The 26709-nt window shown below is 41.5% G+C and overlaps 1 protein-coding gene across 1 annotated transcript; it reads right to left on the reverse strand.

Moving 5' to 3' along the window:
• Positions 1–307: 307 nt before the first annotated feature.
• stox1 (storkhead box 1) lies at positions 308–20912 on the reverse strand. Its single transcript, XM_042433339.1, has 4 exons — positions 20324–20912; positions 4445–4597; positions 1623–4317; positions 308–920 (listed from the first exon to the last, which is right to left on the reverse strand). The coding sequence occupies exons 1-4, from the start codon at positions 20652–20654 to the stop codon at positions 767–769; spliced, it is 3333 nt and encodes a 1110-aa protein (XP_042289273.1). The 5' UTR covers positions 20655–20912; the 3' UTR covers positions 308–766.
• Positions 20913–26709: the final 5797 nt, after the last annotated feature.

Consider the following 26709-nt stretch of genomic DNA (forward strand, 5'->3'; position numbering starts at 1 on the left):
GAAACATGTTTTTTTAAACTAATGCAAGTGTCATGTGTTCCCCCACCCACAGATAAATCAAACTGATATCAACAGGCACCCTTCTACTGAGCTAATTAAGCTTTAAAGACATTTTAATGAAAGTTGACAGTTACATTAAGTGATGTCCTTAAACAAAAATATAAATGCCAATTCAACTATTGCCTAAAAATTATATTTAAAACAATACTGCCTTCTGATGCTGATATTGGGCAATACTGATGTAACAGCTTACGTTGGTGGTAAATGTCCCTTCACAGGAAATAAACTCATGACAGGAAAGACACCGTGGCTGATATGTACAATTTTATTTGTAGTAAATTGCTACAAGAAATGAAATTAAGGAAATGCTTGGACACGTGCTATTGCTATTATGGACCTTTTAACCAATGAGGCATGTAGAGAAAGGAAACTACATTTATATCACTGAAAAATGCATACATTTAACAGCACATACTCATGGTAGTCCATGAGTGGATAAATCTTAGCATATTACCTTTAAAAAGTATTTACAAAGAAGAAATATATATATACTGTACATCTGTACAAAGACCGCTGTTGTATCATGTGTCAAGATCTAGAGGTAAGCAACAAAGTACAGACCCTCCTTATTGGATATATTTCTGACAGTAAACAAAAGTTGCATAGAAATGGAAATACAAGCTCATGGTCTTGGCCGTTTCACACTGAGTTGTGTGAAGAGATCTGCCAACTCCAGCATAAAGCTTCAGCAGGGGACTCTGGTCTGCTATACGTTCATGACAGGAGTAAGCTGTAGCAGTGAGCTCTGTGGTTGAATGGCACTGCTCTTTGAATGCAGTTTCTCCAAGTTTTGTAAAAACCCTCTTCTCTTGAGACCCTCCAAGATGACAGTGTTACTGGAGGCCAGACTGACACGGGTCCTGTAGAGGAAAAAAGGGGCATGTGGTTGATATCTTATATAAATATGCCATTTAAACTAGGTGATGTGTTCATGCACTCCATCAGTCCACCTACATACCGGGGTGCACAGCGAGTTCAATGTCAGAAAAGAAGTCTTTTCTTTCTCTTAGATTTTAACATTAGAATTTAAGTGCTGCACAGCAATTACACCTAATTATCAAAATGACTCCCTTCTGTCCAAATACTGGATGCTATAATTGCTCACAAGGTGTTTGTTCAGCTTTATTGCAATTTACTTTAAAGCAAAAAACACAAATTGGAGTATGGCCAACCACAGACGAGTAACCCAGAGGTTAACTAACCTCACTACAGTGTTTATTTTTCCTGTCTAAAGCTCCTCCAGAATGTAGTGGGATTAGATTCTGGTGTGGGTTCACAGCAGGAGAGATGAGACATGAGTCTGATGTGTGAAAACAAGTTAAACATTGGCCTGAAGAGAATGTGCATCTGGGCTAAGAGATTAAAATAATTTCTTTATTGGTTTTGAATCTTTTTATTTCATAAAACTGTTTCATCGATCTCAGACTGTGTTGTCCAACTTTCAGTAAATTCAATGAATTTGACAAGAAACACCTGGTCTCAAAGTGAGCTATAATAGGGAAACACAATATTACAGTATCTTATTACAGCAAATGTAAACCACCAGAGAGAGAGGCACTCACCGTGGAGAATCTATGCCACTGTCTCCTGTGATGCTCTGGTTCTCTCCCAGTTCCACTGGATCCCCAATCTCTGCCCCTCTGGCTCCACTGGGCATACTCAGACCAGCTCCTTGGGTCAGAGGAGCTCCCCTCTCAGCAAAATCATCCTCTTGCACTTCCTCCACCTCAGCCGCCCAGTGAGCAGATTCACCATCGCCCTCATCAGCAGACTTACGGACGGTCTCAGTGTCTGATTCTATCTCACTTGTCTGGCAGTAGTCAAAGATGCTGCTATCTGCAACCTCAGAGGGCTCAGGACAGTCCAAATCAAGGTTGGACTCATGCTGTCTTTCTCCTTGGATCAATATTCCTTGCCTAGGGCTGGGTTCACTTTGGGCTCCTGGTGATCTAGTCCTCTGATGGTGATGGTGGAGTCTCCAGCTGGTCTGCCCAGGTCTGCTGGGGCTGAGCGAAGCTTCCCTCTGGGTGGCTGAAGGAATGACATCTTTGAAGGTGTTGTCCCTTGAATCTTGAATCGAGGGGACTTGTTGGTGAAAGTTGGAATTATAATAGTGACTGTTGGGTCGCTGATACTGCAAGTCAGATTCATAGTCATGGGGGTGATGGTAATCCACAACACCTGTTCGGTAAACCTTTGCAGCATCAATAATCTCCTCCTCATTCAAACACAGGGAGCTGCATGCATCTTCATCCTCCTGCTCATCTGCTCTCTGATAGAGCCTGTCGTCGTCCTCTATGAAGCCGTCAGTGTCTGATATTGAGGGAGTGCTGTCAGCTATTGGTCCTCCCTGACCCATGGTCCTTTGCTCTCTATTATTGATAGTGATGGTTCTTATCTTCTTCTGTCCTTGAGCGGCTGTGGTTTCACAGGCCTGATGGTGTGAAGAGAGCTCATCAGGCCTCTCAATCTCATCTCTCTGTGGGTTGGAGAGTCTGAGGGAGTGCCTCCGCTGTAAAGAGGGCTTGGGCCAGGGCAGAGCTATGTCATATGAGTGGTTTATGACAGGCTCATAGGGATGGGTAGGGAGAATGGCATCAGTATTGGTGTACTGTTGGGTGTTAGACAGGCCATCATCTATAGTTTGGCTGTGGTCTGCTACACTCTTGTATTCTGCCTCTTTAAATGGCCCATTTTTTCCTTCACTCTCCCAGGTCTCCCTGCTTTTTCCCTCCCTCTGATGTCGCACCTTGTCATCTATCCGTAGCGTACTGCTCTGTGGATACGCTGAGCTGTAGTCCAGTGGCAGTTCTCTGTTGAGCTTTATGTCTGGTTGGAGCAGATGATCAGTAGTAAAATCCCTTTCATGGACACAGTCATACCTTTCCTCCGATGTAGGGGATTTTCCTGTATGCTCTCCATCTGCTACGATCACTTTGGCCCGATGTGGGTCCCATGATTTGGAGCGGTGACTTGTTCGTTCCTTCCTCCCTGACCCTGAAGCCTTGCCCTCCTTCACCTCTCGCCTTCGATGCTCTCTGTTGATGATGGGAGGAATTACAGCTTCAGCTGTGTCTTTGTTTGGATGAGTCTGGAAAGGGTTTTCAATGCGTTTCTTATAAAGAGATTTTGCCTCCACAGCTCCACCATCTTCCACTTGATCTGGTTCATCAACAGGGATTTCCACTCTGAGCCGAGTAGGGATCAAATCCTCCCCCTCTGGATAGTCGTCCGCACATATGGGAGCTTTACCCTTAACCCTCTCCTTCTCCTTTTCCCTCTGCTTCTCTTTGGAGGAGTGGGCCCTCCTCTTGCTGCGAGAGGCTTTCAGAGCAGATCTTTTCCCTGCCCCTGCTTTAGAGGAGTGATGATGCCTGGGTTTTGAGTATGTTAGGATCTCAGTAGACATTCCCTTGTCTACTCCCTTATCATCTTTATCCAAAGCCCTGTCCAACACTCTGTCTATCCCCCTGTCTCTCCTCTCTTCCAGTTTCTTCATTAAGACTGTGTGGCGTGTCAAATTGTCCACAGTCAGTTCAGGGTTGATGCGTTTGATGATGGCATGCTCCAGGTCACGGGGTAAGTTATTTAGGTCGTCCTCGTCTCTTACTGGCCACTCCTCCGGAGGGAACTGACCTGAGAATGATGCATACTCCTTCTTTGGCTTCTCTTTTTTAGCTCCATTTCTCCGGAACAAACTGAGACCAAACTTTCTCCCCGGTTTGTTGTCTTTTTCTTTACGGCTAGTGGCATTAGTAGTTGCTGTAGTTTTGCTAATCTCACTTGCCTGACAATCCGCTGCTGTGGAGGTGGACTGATGCTGCACTGTGGGCTTGTGATCTAACGGTCGAGGCCACTTCAAGCTCTTGCCTGTGCATTCACTTATGGAAACAGAGACAGAATGCTGGTCTGGGACAGTGGATGGAGGGACGGTAGCTGTTACAGTTGTAGAGGCGATATTCATGGATGTCTGGAGAGGGCTGAAGCAGCTGCAAGACTTGCAGTGCGCAACGGGAGGCGTTTGAGTGCTCTCAACACAGGCATCGTTGCTCAATAGGTAAGTGATGGGAGGCGGCGATGGAGGGTCATCTGCTGAACCAGAAGTCCACCAGTTCTTCTCTCGGACCATGTTGTTGGTGATGAAATAGGTCTGAGGTGTGACAATGAAGTAGCCCTCGCCTGTATGGTAAATTTTACGCTCCTTGATGAGAGTGCCTAGAGCATTGTAGAGGATGTCCTGAGTGGGGATGGTTATCCCTGAGATACAGAAAGAAAAATAGATGTTAGAACAAAAGACAAGCAAGAGGACACATTTCATCTAGTTTACGAGCATAAGTTTATGAATTCCTTAACAAGCAAGAAAAGACAGTATTTTTTGAATTACCTGGATGTGCTTTACTCATGTAATTGATAAGTGCTTCCTGGTTGACGGTGATTTGGGAGGAGTTCATATCTGAGATGACTGAGCACAACACCTCAGCCAAGGGAATGAACTGGGACTGGGGGACAGGGGACATCTGCACTGGGGACAGGTCACCTGAAACATGTGGACACACACACACCAGCAGATTATTGAGTGAAACAGGTGGGCCTACAGCAGTACACACAAACACACCTGGGCTAGAAAGGTCTCTCTCTGACTTGTCCTGCCAATGAAAACAACTCAAAGTACTGAAGTTGACATTCCTCCTCTAACCACCTTCTAAATCATGACCGAAGTGGTCAATTTATGTGAGTTATATGAACCATGCCTGACTGCTTTTGAAATTCCATCAGTACTGGGACAGACCACAGAATTCCATTACTCCCACAGAAATGACCACAGGTCTGCCTGCTGGGCAGATCAGATATCCTGCCCCCCATATCATAAGGCCTTACACGTCTAGGAGGTGCCCTTAGACAAACATGTTACCAAAAGTGAGAGAGAGTAAGAAAAAGACAGACAGTGTTGGGCACATTTTGTCTTAGTAAAAATAGTATGAAACTTGTTCCATACAGCGTACCCCACATCAAACCTCACCACTCCGCCTGACTCTGAGGGCAGACAGCATTCCTCTGACATACAAACAAATTGTGGGAGCCCATTAGACAGAAACCACAGAGCTTTCAAATCATAAAATAAGCTGCATTTTAATGCACACCAGACATTTTAGAAACATTTAATTTCATTGTCAAAGAAGACCAGAGTTTCACACATAAAGAGATGTAATTGAAGCAACATGCTGTGTCTAATTCCCTTAGGCAAATAGGGCTTTTTGTGTGAGCTTCAAGTGCAAAGCCTACAATGAAGAGAGTGGGATGGGATATAGATAGCAGTGTCATAAAGACCCTTCCACACCCCATTAATAGGATAGAACATCAAAACTGAATGTGGACTTTGATACTGTTGTATCTCAATAAACGGTTACCTCACTGGGTAACAAGAAAGTCTCTAATTTGGTCAATGTGTTATCTTGTTCAGAGACAAGAGCCAATGGAAAGTACCAGTCTGTGTAGGGACATGTATGCTTTTTTTATTAAACACATTTTTTCCTACAGTGTGAGGCAACTACAAAGCAATGACTGACTTAATCAGCACCATTGTCAATCCCAGCCATTACAGATGCAACATTTTGGATCCCACAAAGATTATGGAAAGAAGTGCTGTTATTGGCATGTCAAACCAGAAGGTTGGATTTAGACATAATATTAGAAATGTTTATGTTCAAATGTAAGCCTTTAGGTGGTTTGGTTTAAACATACAGTAGAGCTCTAAATGATTATGTTAAGATTATAGATGGTTGGGGTTAGACCAAACGTTGATGTAGTTAAGGTTAGGATAAGAACATGGATGGGATTTATTGTTGTGCATAACTACTGCGGGATCCATAAAAATGCATTACGCACCTCCGAGCAATAATATAAAGGGGGAACTTAAAATATTTGCTTAGCAGCTGCAGCCTTTATTTAAGTTATTTATTTTACAAAGTCCCCCACCAAGGCCTGCGTCTTCAATGAATTTTCCACAAAAATACACTAACATACAGAGCACAAAAAGTGATGTTTACTAATGTGAAGTGAGCAAAACAAACCGGATCCCACCGCTGATGAATGATTAGCATCTGGGCTGGATCAAGACAAACTCCCTTCATATGAACAGCGGACAATAGGGCATGACCTTAACCTTACCCATAGGACTGGAAAATTGGTTTTAGTTAATCAGCTACACCTCATTAATGGGTGGAAGAAGGGATGAACAATAAAACGTTGATACACAAAAAAGTGGTTACTAGTCTCTACCGGCTGTATTTAGTTTAGTAAAAGCCAGCTGACAGGCATTGAGGGACGCTATGCAATACTAGCGGTAAAAACTGTAGTGCAATCTGTAAAAATACCACACACATATAATTAAATTCAGCAAAATAGCCAGAAAAAGTTCCAACTTCTTTTTTGTTATTAACAAACACATTTTCCCCAAGTGATTTCAAGTGTCCAATTATATTGGCAACAACACTTTGTGTATAAATGTGAGAATTCTGACTTAAGCTTCAACATGTGGCGTGTGTGACTGTGAGTGATTCTCCCATCAACCCCAGGGCATTCAGTGAAAACACTGCCAAGCCTACATTTGATGTAAACTAAACATTTACAACCCTCATGCTTGAACCACTTATGTCTAAGGCAGGGAAAATAAACAACTAATCAAATAGCACATGACAGAACACACATGTGCCACACATACTGATGGCCTACTAATAACTATTGTTTGACAAGAAATGTGTAATCAGTCAAATTCACTTTTTCGGTGCTGCAACACGTAAGCACTAACACCAAAGGGCAGCTTTTTCCTCGCTGTAATGTGTTACGCACACAAGCCTCTCATTCTGTGCTTTAGTTTAATTTAAAATGTTTTATCATCAGTAAGGAACATGTCAAGCAAAGTAAGTAAAAAACCAATTACCAGCTCACCAAGCTCACTTAAGGCTCATAAGGCTCACAGACAGGGGTCTTTCTTTGTAAAATTGATTCTATGACACACAGAGGGATTGTAAAAAAAACAACATCTGCCTTCCCCCGGCTCCGACAGAAGACGTTAATCTGACTTAACCTCAGAGCGGATATCTCAATAGCAGTCTCCCTGGGCAGTGAATTAGTGCAGCTGACTTGGCTTTTCATTGTTCTGAACTTCCTATAGGAACATGTCTAGCGGGCTTTCCACATAACAACCACTTACAACCACAAAAAAGGGGAAAGGTCAGCAGGGATATGATAGGGTCAGAGGGCAAATAATTAATATATTAATCACTTACATAAAAACACTATCCCCTTAAAAAGGATTTCCAAATATTTTTGCAGAGAGGTAGTTTTGGCGGGTCCCTCTCTGACCATGACCTGGTTCAGAGCAGGATATCCTGTCTGACACCTGCTGATATGATTTGTACTCCTATGGGAGTTAAAAACAGAATTAGCTTCATACAATAGTTTGTTTTCCACATACTATTTCATTAATACTGGTCTAATGGAAGCACTGACAACAACAAGAGTGGGACCTGCAACGTAGGTGTGAGACAGAAGACCAAAATCTACCTTTAGCTGTTTATTTGTGACTGAACCCAGGTGGGAAAATGTGGAATAGAGGGATGGGCCTGGCAGAGGATTAGTGTTTATTGAGTCTAACATTAGCAGGCGTGACGGTCAGGGAGGTTTACTCTTGTAACCGTCTTCTCTCCAGGGGGAACGGACCTCTGTGTTCCTGTAATCTAAGACCGGGCCACCGACATTACACTCTTTGTCATACACAGCATGAATACCCTGCTGGGTGCCATGGCAACAGGACCCTGTGCCACAAGGAAGAGGGAGGGAAACAGCCGCTAGAGAGACAAACAGGAGATGAGACTTGTGTTAAGGACAAGTTAGGAGGAGCAGCTTTTCAGTAGAACCCCTTAAAGGGGCATTCCAACAATTTTACATATCAAAGTCAGCTCATTGTAATAGTTAGTCCTTCTCAGCCTGTGAACACAGTTGTATAATGTCTTCTGTAGCTATGGAGGAGGTTTGTCAAGTCTGACAAAATGACCCTGATGATATCATAGTGATGTCGTCAAGGTTATCTGACCCTGTGTTTGGAGACTTCTAATTTATAACAGAAAACTGGGGGTGTGGAGTTTGAAAGATGTGCGTGTTTACCAGGCAGGGAGGGTCAAGTGAAAGACACCATCAATTGCATTATGGGAAGAGTGCGAACTAAAACAGATCATTTCTCGCATGTCCCTACATTTTATGGAAGTTCGACACTAAATTGCTGCATTACCCCTTTAAAGTATAGCAACGACTACTTGTGATCCACCATCGCAGATTTCAATATGCAAAAAAGCAAACACTTCAGGTAAAAAATATTTTTCCTTTCCAGGGTATTTCATTTGACTTAGTATAGGAGGAGTAGGAGTATATTGTTTTTCTATTTACGTCATCTTATGACCTTCAAAATTGTACCCTGAATATCACAGTTACAACTGCTGGCACAATGCAGGTTTTATTTGCCGATTTAGATTTAAGAGATCATTGCAACTTAATATAACAAGTCTGAAATCTCATTTTAATGGTATTCACCAGAACATTAGAAAAGGGACTTTACAGATTGAAACGTTGCCTCAAAAAAGAGAATAAAATTATTTATTGGGAGTTTAACAGTGTGCAGACCTCACTCCTTTGTATCCTGCAATCAAGTGACAGCCTGTACAACCTTCTGCTCCACACAGAGCTAAAAACATGAATTTCTTGCCGTGTCATAAACTTTCCATGTGAAAATAAACTGCTGCCTGAGGGATAAAAATGAAAAATGCCTGAAGCTGGCTGCTCAGATTATGGAGATGATTGACAGAGACCTTCTCTCCTCTATCCCCACTGAGATCTTTTTGGCTGCTGACACTGATCAATGCCACATGTATTCACATGGCTGTGTTGTTAACTGGCCTCACAGAGCCACATGAGTCCCATTTCATACGTGATTGCATTACTTACATCCAGTCTCTTGGAGGAAAACACGAACATGCCACACTGTACAGTACATGCTGTAGACATGCCATGAGCTTCAGTGCAGAATATTTTAGACTAAGTCATATTTTAGTCTGAAAGTCAGGCTATCACTAACTTATCTTTACTGAGAGAAAGGACAACAATCCCTCTGATTATCAGTGCCATAATGTGAGGATCAAAATTATACAATTTATGGAACATTTCAAGTCATGCAGCAGTGAAAACCCCAGAAATGTTTCTCTGCAGTCTGACCTCTTCATCGGTGGTTATATGGATGGGGAATTATGTCATCCCCAATATTTGGCATTTAAAGCCCAGAACTACTTGTTAATCTTTAAAACTCACCTTGGTAACAGCATGCAACACACGCACCTTCCAAAACCAACCAGATATACGAGGCAACGCTTAGCTTTGATCACAAACAAGCTGTCAGACAAGTGAAGCACACACAGATTTAGACACAGAAGTGCACAACAAAGACTTGTTGCTTGTTTATCATTGTACATTTCAACTATTTAGCTGACATTTCTAATATTTTACTTGACATTTGCTAATCACTGCAACAGCTTCTGCTCCATGATCATTACCAGCCCTTGATAATAGGAAACATGTGAACTAAAGTATTGTATCGTGCAAAGTAAAAACTGTTTTTAATTTGCATTCCAGCAAAGTTCCTGCTAATTTTGCCACATAGCACTTTAAGGCTAAGTGTTGGTGATAATGCTGTGTGCTTATTAGCCAGTCAACGGCTATGGCTCTATTGATGGCAATGTCCGGATTGAACAAACCAACCATCACAAGGCTCATCTACAGTACAGAGAGGCTCTGACTGAATGGGAAGATCATTTCATAACATTTGACAATCTAGGATCTACAGATTTGGACAGACAGGAAATGAACTATGCTTAGGCTGTGATGGGGGATCAGAAACCAAAGTAATAAAGAGGGTTACACAACTTGCGTCTGAATCTTTGCCTTGACCTTTCACCTTCATGCTATCACAGATAAAATCTAACGAAACATCAGGCTTGTTGCCATAATCTCTCACTCTATGGCTTCTCTGGAAACATTCACACACATACACACACACCATTTTATCTCATCCTGCTATCGTCTAATCTTTTAGGCTCCAGTAAGCAAACAAGCTAATCTTCTCTCTCCGTCATTAAGGACACACTGCATGGCATTCAACATGAACTTGAGGTCTGCCCTAACTGCAAAAACCTTCCCTGTCTCCCATCGACGGAGACTTTGTGAATGACACGCTCCCGTGAATCTGCAGGCTGTCCATGAATGATCTGAGTTAAGTCTCTGGCGAGACAATGTCAAACATTCATACAGTCAGGTTCAGTGTAATGGGAAGAGATGTCAGCTGTAATTCATGTCGTGACTCCCTACCAGTCCCACAACCACCTCTCTTTGTTTTGCATTTTTTTGGACTAGCAGGCCTCTGTGACTCCGCCCTCCCCTTCTTATGTGTGTGTGTATGTGTGTGTGCATCACACTTTTAAAAGAGCTTTTACGAGTTTGTGTCTTTCACTTCCATACAACACACAGATGTGGGCGTTGCAGTTAAATGGCCCAATAAACTGAGTGAAAAGATCCCTTCAGAGAGCAATCACAGCCCAAATGTCCCAACAACCAAACCTCGCCCAGTCTAACAACATTGCCCTTTCCTGTCCTTCCTCTCTGAAAGCACTTGGAGTTAAACTGTAAGGCCATCAACAAGTGTTGTTGATTGTTGAATATATTGTATAATTAAGATTAATGTCACTTGGCTTTTGACATACCTGATAACAGTTGGCAAGATTTTATCAACACAACTGCCACCATCTCACTTAAAAACACATCAATAAGCAATAAAATGGACAGACTGAGCTGCTGACCATTTTACGGCTTTACTGATTGATCCACAATAATAAAACCAGCATTTCTGCCCCAACTTGAAGGCATTAGATAAATATTTAATTTGACCCGGCTTTACTATCCTGGTCTGGTGGCTTGTGTTTAAATATTAAGTGAAACATTGAAGTGGGAGGCAAGGAGAGAAATTTGGACTATGTCCTTTTGTAATCAGTGTTTGAGAAAACGTGTTTGTTGGTAGGTTAACGTGGAAATGCAAACTCACTAGAATGCCACATGTAAAAGTTAAAAGTATCCATTATTCAGCAGAGGGATAGATAGCACTAATAACATTTTCATCCAAAATGTTCTGGATGTACAGTAACCACTGTAAAGCCGTGACTGGAGACGATTCATGAGCTAAAACTTTGAACTATGAAGAGGAACACAGGCGGGCTTTGTGTTGACTCACGTCACCATAGAAACCTTTACTGTGGCAGCGACCTGCCACATGCAATACAAAGCCAAAGAGAAAGAAGAAACAGCAGCAGAAATGTAGTATGTGTATCTTTAATCCAGCTATAGCCTTGAGACTCACTTTGCCAAACCGACCCTTTGACATTTAATGTATGCTGGCAAGAAAGCATAAACAGGCAGTGACTAAGCTTCTCAAACTGACATTCACAGAGTCTAAAACATCTATAGTCACATAGTTGGTCACCACACATCTTGGCTGCAAATCCCTGCAGCTGTAACAGCATTAAATAATGTTTTTACCATATGATTCACAATAAGAACTATTTTAATAGCAATCCAGCACAGGCCATAACAATTAAATGACCTGGTACTGAACTAGTACACAGAGACCCTGTTATCATGTTCTTGTGAAATAGGAAACACACCTGACCAGGTGTTTAACACAAGACCTGTACAGTGTGAAGGAAGACAGATGTGTATTTTATAGCAAAGCCCAAAGTGCTTTGTGTAATATGATACCAATACACGGTGGTGTCAGGAGACAGGATTTAACTTTACCTACACTTTATTTTCCCATCGTTTCCCTCATACGTCATCCCTCTTCAGACTTGATGAGTTACACCCCAAAATATCTGGCTTTCATCATGAAAATGAACATTACCCCACAGTCTGCCAGTGCCATTTCTGCCAGACCTCTGCTACACATAGACCACAGTACCTTTCCTTTGTTCATTAGCAGCCATATGCATGTTTTTAACATTTATGTTGGAATTATGGCAATGTCTTAAGCTTCTTCCAATGCCAATTTTGTCGCAGTCTCCATCTTGACTCCATCCTAAATCTGATGTTTTCAAGATGTTTTATAGAATTGAAAGGATTGAAGGAGGAGGTGGTTATTTATGCAAAGTCCCATTTCTCTGTCGCTGTCCTGAAAGCTTTGTCACAAAGCACTTTGAAGTAACTTCTTTGTAATCAAAATCTGGACTCAAAGCTCCATATCTCTTTAAGAAGGGACCTGTTAGCCCTCTTAGGTGTTCTTGGTGCTCCTGATATTCTGACTGAATTTATTCATTATCACTGCCGTAACATAATAAGTACCAATCTTAATTTACCAAAGCTGATAATTGAGCTAAGTGCACCAAAATTTAACAATCCCAAAATACCACATTGACAGACTAAACCAGAAAAATAGTGCCATTGACCCATAAATGGATAAAAGTGACCTTAAATGAACTGGCCTTTATAATATATATTGCGCTTTTCTAGTCTACTGACCACTCCAAGCACTTTACAACACATGCCAACATTCAGCCATTCACACAGGCATTCATACACTGATGGCAGAGGCTGCCACACAAGGTGCCAACCTGCTCGGAGCAATAAAGCGCTTTACAATGTTTCTAATGCTCATTCACCCATTCACAGTATCTTGGCCAGGGACACTTCAACATGTGGACTGGAGGAGCTCGGGATTGAACCACTGACCCTCTGATTGGTAGACAATCCGCTCTAAATCCAGAGCCACAGCGGACCCTGGTTCACCTTCAAAGTAAATGCACTTTCTCAATAAGGAATGCAAAAATCATAAATGCATTTATAGCTCCTGCATTAACCTGAATACACTCTGTATGGTAGTATATTCTGCTAGGAAGCAAAATGGCATTTCAATACCTGAAGTAAATAGACAGATCCACATCTGTACATCATTTAAAGTTAATATTTTTTTTACTTCAGTACCAAAGGGCATGGAAAGCTGCTTATCTTCTTCCACTGCATAAAGAAGGGAAACCATTAATAACTCTCAGGTCATCTATGAACATGGTAACATCTCATACACTACATATCTTACTGTTAAATGATGCTTGTTTGTGCAGGACAAAAGCCAGCATTGTGCTGCTCTATTTGTTGATACTTTATCAGCCTTTGATGCAGTCAATGATTCCCTACTGTTGCTTGGATGTTTTAGTTCTGATTCAGTTACACAAAGCTTGTTTCACACCTACCTTGTTGGCTGATATCAGTATGAAAGAGTCTTGTATTCAATCGTTTTTGTGTGCAGGAAAAGGTGTTCCACAAGGTTCAATTTAAGGTCCTGTCTTGATCATAATTTAGACTGTTAGTATGTAAACACCTGCACAGTACATTGTTTTTCTTTTTTATGACACATTTTCACTGATTCACTGATAATGAGACTGGCCTGTGTTCATCATTTCACTCTCTTACTAACCACTGAGCTCTGATAAAGCAGGAGCCTCTAGTTTCCTCAGTCTCATCTTATTCAAAGCTCCAGGTATTTTAATCCTACCCCACCCATGCGGCTTTTCCCCACTGACATCCTGCCACCAAGACATATACAGTATACACAACCTAAGCGGGTGTGCAAGCTCTCCAGCAGATCCACACCCCTTAATCAAGAGTGATGGCAGTCATTGGATGCAGATGAAACCCATTTCCTCATGTTTAACTCAGCTCAAACTGCCGCAGATTCCTGTGTTTGTTATCCATGAATTTAGAGCAGAGCTCCCGTCCAGTGTCTGACATATGATCTACTCCTCTCTAATGCTCTACAACTGGTCAGCACACAGCTCTGCCCATGATCCGTGAAAGTATCTTTCACTCTTATACATTATACATTAATACAGCACTTTACTATCACAGAGCCAGTGTTTTCATACCAGTCCATTTATCAATGCTAAATGAAGCAAAGAAAACATCCTGTCAGGAAACTGAAAAGTAATACTAATACCAAATTTAATGCAATATAGCTTCACTCCTGTGTCGACCCATTTGTCTGACCGGCGAGCGAATGAAGATAAATCCCATGAGGGAAACCCAAGCGGCTGCTGACAGGGTGTCTAAGCTGAGGGATACAGTGGAAACTCCTCAACTGTTATTGTTGGCAGCGCTCCACTCCACCGCTACGGGTGAGCCCAATATTTGGGTCGATAAAGAGGCTGACATGCCTGATTCGCACCGGGGTGAGCTTCCTGCTCAATGGGAAAGGATGTGGCTAACAAATGATGTGCTGAGAGCCATTCATGCTCACATGCACAGTCTCTCACACATGTGTATGCAACATGGAGGGTCACGTCTGAGAATGGAGGTCAAGGTTCCCTCGTATCTGACCGGTATGATAAACCTTTTACAAGTGCAGGAGGTAGAAAGCAAGATATTATACAGTAGATACGTGCAGACACACATGCTTGGCCATTGTCACATAAAAAAAAAAAAAAAAAGAGTGATGCTTGTAGCCTATGTTAACTTATACCTACAATGCAATTTAAAAGGCAAATTGAAAGCTCAACAAAGCTGCACATAAATCACACAGGCTGCTTTAACATCCATCACATTAAGTCAAAACCTTTCATGTTGCAATTCCATTAATCTCCAGTCAACTGTTTATTTAAGACAGATGAAATTAGGGGTCCTTTGATCGAGAAAATCTGCGCTGTAGTCAGACATAGGAACCTCCTTACTGCTGGGTGCTAGCAGATTTGGTATATGGTTACCATCAAAAACATTCCAGCTCTGTTTTTGCGAGGAGAACAAGATTGCACCAACCGCTGTCATAATACATACTCTTCATCAATTTCAGCTTGAAAAACAGCAGCATATATTCTGTGTAACAGCCTAATGTCATACTATTAGTGTCAAGGGAGCTGGAGAGTGAAATCTTTAACCAATATTATTTGAGAGCAGCTCAGATGGTAGCTGTAAGTGAGCAGAGTGGAACAGATCTCACACAAATGTTCTTCTATGAGTGTTTCCAATCAATCAATCTATTTGTAACCACAACTAAAATACAGACAATACATTAAAAATCATGAGGGCTGTTTAACAAACACACATGCAAACCACAAGCAGGAGCTGAACTGACCAGTGAGTGAAGAACACCTGGATACTGTATTGATGTATGTTGCTCTGTTTGCTTTCTAAAAAACTCTCTGTAGCTAACTGACCGCAGGGTGGCTTGTGAGCAGGAAGGTTGTAACCTTTGACCTGTGCTGCTTAGATAGGACAGGGTGGGCCATTTAAACCTGGCGAGGCCCAGCAAGGGGGTGTCATGGTTAATAAGCTAACATCTGGAAGAGTTATGACCATTAGTGGAGCGCTTTGAGACTTTGACAAAATACCTTCATGAAAGGAGACACCCGTTGTGTGAAAACACAACACTTTCAAGTGAAAAGTAAAGGGCAGAAACAAGGCTCTCTGAGTAGGCGAGCTCAGGAAATGATCTCAAGAGTAAATGAAGCATTTCAGGAATGCTTCACCACCTTATGGTATGGCGAGCTAAATGAAACATACCATTTAAAAAGGAAACTTGGCTTAAAAGGTGCAGCAAGGCCATGCCCCTGGTTCTCCACAAATATGAACATACAGTATATCCTACGATGGTCAAACAAAGTGCTTTCCATGGCGAAAGCGAGAGGCCCATCCAGAGGACTCATTCACGTCCATGTTCAAAGTGAACGAGGGCAGTTTACAGAGGTTGATTGTAGGGAGGACATAGGACACCTCATTACACCACTTGCTGACTCCATATAAATGTTTCATCCTGTGGATCCATGCTCGTCCTGCTGCAGAAACAATAGTGTGACTCTAAATAATGCAGAAGCAGCTAACAGTCATTATGAAGCCTCTGGTCTCAACAGGAGAGCATGGACGGTTCTCCAGTGAGTATTTTGTCTTTTTAAGACTGCTGATAAGACAATCAGTGCATAAGAATTCAGTTAAATTAAGATGAAAGAGATAGGATTCAACATTTTGGGAAATACACTTGCCAGGGGTTAGATGAGAAGATTAATGCCACTCCTGTGTTTTTCCATCTCATATGGAAGCTAGCCTGGCTCTCACCAAAGTTAAAAATATCCCCACCAGCACCTCTAAATCTAACTAATTAACATATTGAATATAATTTGTTTAATCTTAACAGAACCAGGCTCGCTGTTTCTCCCTGCCTCTAGTGTTTATGCTAAACTAAGATAATCCCAGCTGTGCCTCCATAGTTAACACAGAGACATGAAAGTGGTTCAGTCTTTTTGTCTAACTCTCTGCAGTAGACATATTTTATATGATGTCCAACTATTTCTTTAAGACTATACAATGAGCAATAGTAATAAAAGTAGTAATATGACTCAGTATGATGACTAAATATGATTCAGTTGATAATAAAACAAGTGGAAGAGTAATCATTTAAATTAATGCATTATGGACGTCGTATCCTGATTACTGTCGGTGTTTTTATTGTGCACATGTGGCAGACAGGGCAAGAAGTGAGCTGTATATAATGTACAAACGAACAGCAGCATGCCTAACAGTGGGCGAGAATTAAAATTTTTGTGCGTTTTTTAAGCCAAAAACAATAAACACCAACAAATTGCTCGCATTTTCCTCCTCATATTTTGTATTTCCTGCAGGATAACACTTCCAAGTTATGAAAAAATTATGTAAACTCAAGCTGGTGAAGAAAAAAAGCTCACTGTAAACCATATGAACCGCAATCTTAATCTTATTCACAGTATTCAGGTTACAGTGTACATGTAAACATACTCAATGTCAACAGCTTCAACAAGAAGGATTTCGACTTCTGACTCCAGTCATTAATGAAATTACTTTGCGGTAAAACTTTGGTATTATTCAGCTGCTGAAAGGGAGGAAAAGGGATGAAGAGATAATTTCAGAGTAGAAGAGGATGAATCAGAAACACCCTGCAGACATTCATGAGCTGAAGTGAAGAGGTCATCCCCAGTACCACTGGGGCCCATTCCTGCTAGGATAACAACAAAACTTATTCATAGTAACTCCTCACTCACTCTGTCTGTTTACCTCGGCCTAACCTCGCCACAATCCCTTCCTCCATCAACCCCCCCCTCCCTCCTCCTCCTCATCTCCTACACACCTCCCTCTCTGCAAATTCCCCCTAAGAAGAGGCCTAGAGGTGGCTGATGGACCCACAGAATAATCTGTCTTCACTCATGCCATTAGCACTGATAACCAGACAGGACAAATGAGGAATTAGCACAATAAATCAAAGTGTTTGTGTCTGTTTGTGTAGACACCTCATTTTACCATCAATGTCTCTCTCCAAATATCGAACACTGTTACCTAACTTACGGCACACATGGTTGGTTTTAGCCAAACAGCTCCTAAATTAGCCTCTTAACTTTCCTTTAAAAAGTCACGTCTCAACCTTGCTCTGACCTGAGGAAGGAAATAGGGCTGTTTGAAATTCACTGTAGCCCATAACTCATAACATTTCGGGTTTCTAGCTGACATATTTATATCGGGACAATGTCAAGGCCTTTAAGTCCATGCCTGATATCAATCTCGTAGTCTGACTTCCACAGTCCCTCACTGGCCATGAAATGGAAGGACATTAATCCTGGGTAACAGAAAAGCGGCTGTGGTCGGCAGCCAGTCGCACAGTGATTCACTGCTGACTAATTCTCAGTGAGGAGGTAGTAAACCAGCCTGCCAACCTGCCATCACTGATTTCCATACAAATTGTTGTGGAGTGAGACAGAGGATTTGTTAAAGATCCCCTCCAGACATGTTTAAGATGTATATAAAATACTTTACTTCGAATGATAATTTGTCTCTGATGTGTTTTTTCCACAAAAAAAGATCAATTATCTTGTTAAAATCCTTAAAATGGCATCTACCCCTTCTCCCTAATAAAAGAATCCCAGGATCTATAAATTTCTAAATATATTTCATTTCAGAAGTTTAACTGCTGGACACAAGACGTCTCCTACTTCATTGTAAAGTCTGTTCTCAGTGTTTGTGCACTAGAGGCCTCAAGTTTCCACATCACACTTGAGTAAGTTGAATATTGGACCAGAATTGGCCTCCAAACTATTTGTGATGTCACAAATCATGCTCATCGGCCCGCCCCATTAACTCAGATTTTTGATGAGCACAAAGAAACTTTCCACTTTCAACAGATGAATGTGAAAGCAGACTTTTAGTGTCAAACTCTGCACATACGTCATTCTACACGGCGAAGCTCAAACATCCGACTGAAGGAACAAGAAGAAAAACACAGGTTTTAGAGTGGAGGGGGACTTTAAGGAGGAGAAGGAGGTGACATGTCCTCACACAGACGTGTTTGCTTACAAGTTTCTGGTGTGAAGCTCAAACACATCGACACTCGCATCCGACTGTGAGCTCATACATGTCTATGTATGTGCTGACGCTGTGCATAATATTAAGCCCAGCATCACCTTTGTCCCATATGGTGTTTGTTTGTGTGCCGACTTGAAGCTTAGAGCCAGAAACTGTCTCACAGCGGGAGGACATGTCAGCCTCCACTTCCCCCCCTTCCTCCACTGCTCCACGCCCTCCCGGGTCTGCCCCTGTGTGGTCTCTTCCTCCCCTTCACATTCCTCACTTTACTTGTCCGTGCACTGCTCAATCTGGCAGAGCTGACGGACTGACGCTAAGTCAGCAGGTAGACAGCGGAGAGGCCTGCGTCCAGGCAAAATAACACCCAAACAAAGATAGACACATTGATAGTAAGACAGACCATGAAAAGAGGCGAGGCAGCTGCACCAAATGGCAACTAAGAGACAATGTGTGTGTTGCCGGGGCACTGTTTCAATAAGCAACAACCTCCAAACATTTGGAAAACCTACCGCTAACACTCTTGCAGTTTTAAATTTGAAAGGATAATTGTGTATTTTTTAAGAGGAAGGTGTTAATTTGTGGCAGAAACATAAAAATCAGTTAAACACTTCCCACATATATATTTGCTGTAACCCACAGTTTGGCATCTAAAGTAAGAAAAAAAATGTGAATAACCTGTTGTATCTCTTCAGAAAACTGTTATTACGTCTAAAACCCACACAGGGTTGTCATTTCCTCCAGCAGCCGGTGCTGTCAGGCATTTACAGCCCATGAGATCATGCTATAGGAGGCTGCATAGAGGTTTCCATTTATTGTTTCTGTGCAGCTATATGCAGCTTTAAAACACATCTGAGAAAGAGAACAAGAGAAGGGGAGCAATTAGACTTAATTACATGGTATACAGAGCTTTTTTTAACAAGCCTCGGTAAACATAACACTGTGTCGACAACAAAGGGGGCTGATTGGTAACGCTATCCTCTGAATCCCCACGGACAATATTTGGGGGAAACAAAACATCATCTTATGAGCCGTGTGGGCAGATGAGTTTGACAGTGATGAAAAAATAACAGATGGCGTTGTAACTGGCTTGCAATCGGTGAAGCTGGTCACTCTGCGGAAAGAAAAATCTCTTTAAAAATGAGGCCCATTCTTAAAAAGGAGGAAAGTGAAGGAAAATCATGTATGACAGCAATTTAAACGTGTGAAAAGATATCAACATGTCATTCTTTGTTGTGCCAGGAAGTTTTATGCCTCTATGCTTTGCAACATCCAAGAAATTAGAAACTGACCATTTTATGACGGAGAAAATAATTGTCCAAATCTGTTGTTTGGATTAGAAGAACACACTTTTTTTTGGATAAAGGTAAAACAACTTTTGACATGATTGTAAGTAAATTTTGTAGTCAGTCCTGATGAAAAGTCAGAAGAAGAGGAGGAGGAGGAGGAGGGATGTTTAACCCTGTCAGCCTCTTGTTGTTGAGGGTTTATGGTTTTCACACACTTCTCTCTAAGCGGCAAACAAATGTTGTTGGTTGTGTGACTCTACAGTGTCCCTAAAAACACAGTATGCTCTTATGACTTGTGGTAGCACTTCACTGTAATGTCTTGATGTCCTGTCATCACCAATAATATTCCTATTTACAGCTATTTACATGCTGTTGTAGGATAACTGGTAACTTTCTGGACTTCATATTGATATTGCAAATTGAAACTTGTATTAGGACTATTACCACTAATACTGCTTCATGTAAATGTCTCATAATATCAGAGGTGACAGTTCATTGACTGGACTGAGGTTACATACCGACAGCTTTAATGATAAATCCCTTTGGTGACCTCAGAGCTCTGCGCATCCATGCTTCTCTCAGCACCTCCAGGTTGTTTGCGTTCCCTTGAATGAAAAGCACAAAATTTTCCATCCATCCCTGAAAGTACACTTCAGCTATGGCCTTAACGAGTCTTTTATTCCAAAAACTACGCGAATTTTGTGCCTTGAAGTCCGCAAAAATCTCCTGGCCACTCGTAGTGTTGGCGTTGAGCTTCCCTCCGCCGGCGCGCAAACTCTCCTCGTCCGGCCCGAAGACCACTGCGAGCGAAGCGGCGGAGAGTTGAACAACCCGCTGCTGGTGAGACATTTCATACGCCTTTATCGGCTCCAGAAGGGAGCTATCATGCTAGAAATGAAAATGCACTTGTTATAAGGCAGGTTTCCCCTCTGAAAATCCAGGTAAACGCCGGGATTTGCCACGCATTCCTCCAGTGAGCGTCTGAATCCTGCAGCGAGGGAACCAGAGGCGCAGAGGACGACCGACTGGTTTCCCTCGGCTTCCAGGGAAACCAGTGACGGTGGCAGAGAGGAGGAGGGCTCATCAGCCTGATGCTGCTGCCGGGACACACAGGTAGACCTCCCACTGACTGCTCACAGGTGTGTGTGTGTGTGTGTGTGTGTGTGTGTGTGTGTGTGTGTGTGTGTGTGTGTGTGTGTATGTGTGTGTGTGTATGAAACCTGCCTTACAGGTGTTGTTTCATTTCACTCCTTAAAAGAAATCACAATACTATGACAGCTTGCTTTTAAGGTTCAAGGAGGACATCCTCTCTTTTCTTGCCTGCATAGACATCAAAGCTCAGGGTCTGTTACTGAACAGGATCCCCGGGGCTGGCAGTGAGCCAGTGCCTTGCTCAAGGGCACTTCAGAAATACTATACAAGGACTAGGTTTCTCTAGGTAAAGCTGATTTTTGTTTTTAGTTTTTATGTCTGCTTTATTATTTGATTTTTTTTAGCTGTTTGGATTGTCATTTGTCATAAAAATCAAACACGAGCACAAATATTGTTCATAACTATGAGGAAAGGTCTAAATTAGGACCAGCAACAAGGATGGCACGTAAAATACTTTGGTTCCTGAAAAAATAAATCTAATCACCATTAGAAGAGAGGAGCTGACTGCACCAACAAAGCTTGAAAGTAGCTTTTGTTGCAGGGTTTAGCACGAATTCCTGTGAGAACTATTTATTTGTGTCTCATCATTACATGTTTCTGCAACAGTTGAATCTTTTAACGCAGAGCCAACCGCTTTGTGTGGTAAACAGTCAGGGAGAAAAAATTTACTCTCTCGTATCATATTTTCACAACAGAAACTTGAAATATTGTATTTCACAACAACAACTTAACAAGAGAAAATGGTTGTTCAATAAAAGTGACTGAGCCTCTGCCACAGGAAACATAATGCCACTAAAATGAGAACCATATCCCCATGAGCTCTCAAAAGAGGGACCCCATTAGGCTCTGCTTTTACTGACGCTGTAACGGGCAGACTCTGAAGCATGGACAGACAGACACCTCATATATCACAGCCTCAGAAAGCCTGTGGCTTTAGTTTCAGGAGCACTCAGGCCCCTGAGAGGCCGGGGGCCAGTCTGCCTCAGTGTGGTATTAGAGCCCGTGCGGGAACAGGATATTGCGCTTCCCCTGTACATGAAAAGAATACATCACCTCAGCCTACACAGGGTGAATTATGTGCAGTCTGTTCTGGAGAAGCAGAGCTGAGTCGAGTGGAGTTGGAAAGAAAAAGCAAAGACTTGCAAAGATTTTGTGTGGTGTAAAAGATTTTCAGTCATTTCATAGGAAATGATTTGCAGAGATTCTGTGTGGTTTATGATTCTTGAAAAGCTTCTGAAAGCAATTTTGCCCCCGTTCAGACCAATTTTTACTTGTAGTAAAACTTGTAACTTCTTAAACCTTGCTGTCACAAGTCAGTACAAACTCTGTACTCTGTAACTGTACAGTCAAACCCACACAACCTTATTTAAATTCCAATCAGTCCCAAAGTTTCCTAAAATACCAAATCTGTCAGGCTGAATTTGGGTGAAATGTGTGTGAAATGATGCACAGTACATCTAGAATATTTTCATTTGGTGGAACAATGCAGGCACAAAAACATGAAGTCTTTAGTTTGATAGATTCACTCATTGAAGAACTGAAAGAAGATGATGCAAAATATATAGACAGTGACCTTAAAGCTAATAAAACTACCTAAAAAACTTGTTTTTGAGTAGTAAACTTCTATCTATTACTCTTCACACATAAAATAAAACAAAACTAGTCATTTTGTCAACACTTGGGGACTTTTCCCTAAAATCTTGAACCCTAGCTCTAAAGAACTAGAGATATAAGATATGAAATAAAATCCTAACATGTTTGGCTTTAGATATCTTTTAGGAAAAACAAGACTTCACACACAGGATGAAGCATTTGTGGTATTATGCACTTACATATACAAACACATAAAAACCATTTTCAGCACTATTTGCATAACATGGAAGTTTGCTTAAATGCTCCCATTGTTTGATACCATTAACTTCCTCCAGATAAAGATATTGGCGCACACTTTGTTTTATTTGAGCACGGACAATGGGACTTGACCCGCCGGCCAGACCCTCATTCAAAATCTGAGGGGTTCTTTCTTCCAAATGTTTAGTCTGCTGGTGGGACTGATTATCAAGAAGCAAAGTTCACCAAGTTACCATAATTACATGAAATCCTGCACTCCAGCCCTTGATTTTTCAATTAGCATACATATCTCTCCCTCTCTCTGTGCACTGAAGCAATTTCAGACAAGTATCAGGTGTCTCTGAAGGGCCAACGACCTCGTCGTGATCACAATGTATATTTTAAATATGATAATTTTCAATGAACCATGATCCTGAACCTAAAGTTTGACTCAAAACTGAAACATCTGGTCCTGCTATAAGATCTTGGCTCTCGGGACATTTTCTGACTAAAGTGCCCCCAGAAGGCTTCCCCTTCACCTCCGTGCCAAGAATAAATATGACCCAAATCATCCCTAAACCTCAGCAGAATTCCTGCACACGAGCCAGCATGTATATTACCACAGCATCAATAGGAGAGTATATCACCTCTCTGTTAGCTTTGGATGGCACTGAGGAATTTAAATCTGAGTTGTCACAGAGAGGAAACAGAAAGGGTCAGCGCCACCTCATATGGTGGAGGTCAGAGGTCATTAGAGGGTCCAGTATAGGCCATTTAATCAGCGGCCTGTCAATATGGTATTACAGAAAAGATATGGATTAAGACATTTAAGGGAAATGAGGCTACAGAGCTGTGGTTGACTGTTATTGTGTATTGATTTGGAAGTGGTATTTGTCATCAACACGCATTTGCTTGCCTAAATCCCTCCAGGAGGTGTTTTAAGAAATAGTTTGACATGTTAAATCAGTGGTTCTCAACTTATTTTGGGGCAAACGCCTCCTTAAGTCAGGTTGAAACAGCTCACAAAATTAGCTCAAACACAATATATTTTGTTTGTTTAATCAATGTAAAAATCATAGTGTAAAAACAACAATTTGCAGTTTTATGAGGGGTGTTGTGCCAACAGGCTATTGCTTTGTTTTCAGTCTTTGTGCTAAGCTAAGCTAAGCTAACCTGTAGCTGGCTGTAGCTATTTAGCAGGAAGACGTGAGGTATTTACTTCAGTGTTGGTTTACAAAATTTAGTTAAGATAATTGTGTGTTGCAATTATCAGAGCATTGCCTTAAAGGAATAGTTTGATATTTTTGGAAATATGCCCTCTCTGCTGTGAGAAATGAAAAGATCAATACCACTCTAGAGCTTGGAGGCAATTAGCTTAGCTTAGCAGCAGGGGTAGCAAGGTAGAAACAGATAACCTGGCTCTGTCCAGATTGAACAAATGAGATATAATGTATAAATTAGATTTTGATGTTTTTTAAACTTTGGCTTCAGTCTTTATGCTAAACCAGGTGTGGTTTTAGCCCATTAGTTAGAGCTGAGGATGGACTCACCCAAAACAAACACATCCAGGTGAAACTCAGCCAAGGCGGTTGATGTTTAATATGACAGCAAAGACATTTTTCATGGAAAAAAAATCTAGGCTAATTCATTCATCAACCCTGCTTGTTAAGATCTTTTTTTCATCCATGTCAGAGTGTTTTTAATCTTTATGCCAGAGTGAACATGTCCCAGCATCAGTCCTGGTACTCTGTTATTACAGTTTCATTATTTCAGCACGCTGCCATCGCAGCCGAGATCAAAGATGGAGCGGGCTGGTTTGTATTCAGTCTCTGCAGCTTGTATTGACATTTAAGACAGTAACGTATGCACGCTCAAGTGCTTCAGAGCACAAATCAATGCACATCTTAAGTGAAACCTGCAGGAGTGACTCACTTCACAGAGTCAGTAGGCAGCCAGACAAACATAATGATAGTGTTTTTGCCATAAAACATGATTACTTAAGTCGGGACTATAATTGGGTCATGTTGTTTTAATAAGTCTAGGACTGAGAGGGCATCCAGCAAAGCACTTAGTCTACAGAGGAGGAGGATAGCTTTTACCTTCTGAGCTTCTTAAGACATTTTAACAAAGAGAAAAAGAGTAAAGACAGTTACTTTTAGCACTTTGTAGTATGTTAGACAGTGGTGAGTGATGGTTTACACCCACATCCCTATATACCACACACATACACACACACACACTGAAAAGACCCTGTGGACATGCTGAAGATCACAGCCATGTGAGAGATGTCTACAGCTGCACTTTGAGGTTGTGTGAGAGTGCAGGAGGGTCGGTTGGTTTAGTCTCGCCTTTCTGCCACACTTTGTGCCATGTTTGTGCACTGAGGCACCACCGTTCGGGTACGAGCTGCTGAGTTCACAGGTGCAACCTGCCCTCATCAAACACTGACCTCTGTAAAGCCATAACAGCATCTCTTTTTGTTACTGAGTAGCTCTCAGTGTTCCCGAGTGATAGATTTCCCACAGTTTTAAGTAGAGGAACAGACAAAATATTACAAAAAAGGTTGGTTAAGGCTTCTGGATGAATAATATGTTTTCCATGTGCACCATATTAACATTTGCTAATAGCAGGGCTTAACACAAAGTACAGCTGAGGCCGATGGGAATGGCATGTATTTGCTCTTAATTGAAGAATACAGTTTTTGGTGCTTAATGAAAAGAGAAGATCACTTTAGTTTTTACAATTCATCCTCAGGGGACATGAATGTCTGTATAAAATTTCCTGCCAATCCATCCAATAGTTGTTGAGATATTTCAGTCTAGAAATGCCAAAATATTGACTGGTTTTAGCTTTTTGATTGTGATAATTTGCAGCTTTTTATATCACTGTCAATTATGTTTCTTTGGGTTTTAGACTTTGACTGGTAAGAACAATCACTACTTTTTTTTTCACTACTTTCCCACATTTTGGGGACTAAATGATCAATGAATCAAAAAAAAAATTAACAGAGTAGCTGAAATTAAAACAAACTCACAGCAAATGCAATATTTTTATAAGAATTATATTATCTTTTTTTTAGAATCTTGTGAGTTGAATAAACATTCAAACTTCCTGATATTGAGTTGAAGCCCTCTCAACATACTCTGCATTGCAGAGGAAGATGATTGAAAGCTCCTGAACAGCTACTAAATGGACCTTGTGGTGAAATTTTGTCAACTACTGTTTCCAGGATCAAATGCTACTTTCAATCTCAATGCATGCAGTGGTCTCAAAATTTAACAATAATTCACATAATTGACTGCTTCTCTTTATTTACAACTTATCAGGAATATCAGTGAAAAGAATTCATCTCATCTGTGTACCTGATAAAAAAACACACCAGGTGTCCCCCACATTTTTTTTGCATTCAGCTCATGTGCACCAGCTTCTTGGCTTTCAACCTCTTTTCTAAACGCGGCTTAAATCAGTTGCCAACAACTGATTGGCAGACTTCACCAACATCAAGGTTTATTCCAGTCTGTGATGTGTCACCTGTCACCAAATTAACATCCAGGCAGCCCCTAACTGTATTAAATCAGGATCTCAGTGGCCGGAGCTTTGAACTGAAGAAGCAGAGCCTGAAAGCCTCTGTGGTAATGTAACATCAAAGACGTGTGCAGCATATGAGCTTCATTAGAGGAGCGCACCGCCAGTAGAGGGAAGAAAAAAAACAACCTACTGTTATTGAGCCAAAGAAGGATACATGAAGTAACACATACCTTCTTATAACACACAGATATACGTACATGTACAAAGACACAGAGGACACCATTGTTAGGAGGAGCATGCTTCCACTGTTCCCAGCGACCCCAGCTTCAAGGTGATGTAAAGCATGCAGGAAATGCCTCACGGTGACTTCCTGGCCTGTTTTAATGCTTTTGAG

The sequence above is a fragment of the Thunnus maccoyii genome, chromosome 14, assembly GCF_910596095.1.
Source record: "Thunnus maccoyii chromosome 14, fThuMac1.1, whole genome shotgun sequence".
NCBI classification, from domain to species: Eukaryota; Metazoa; Chordata; class Actinopteri; order Scombriformes; family Scombridae; genus Thunnus; species Thunnus maccoyii.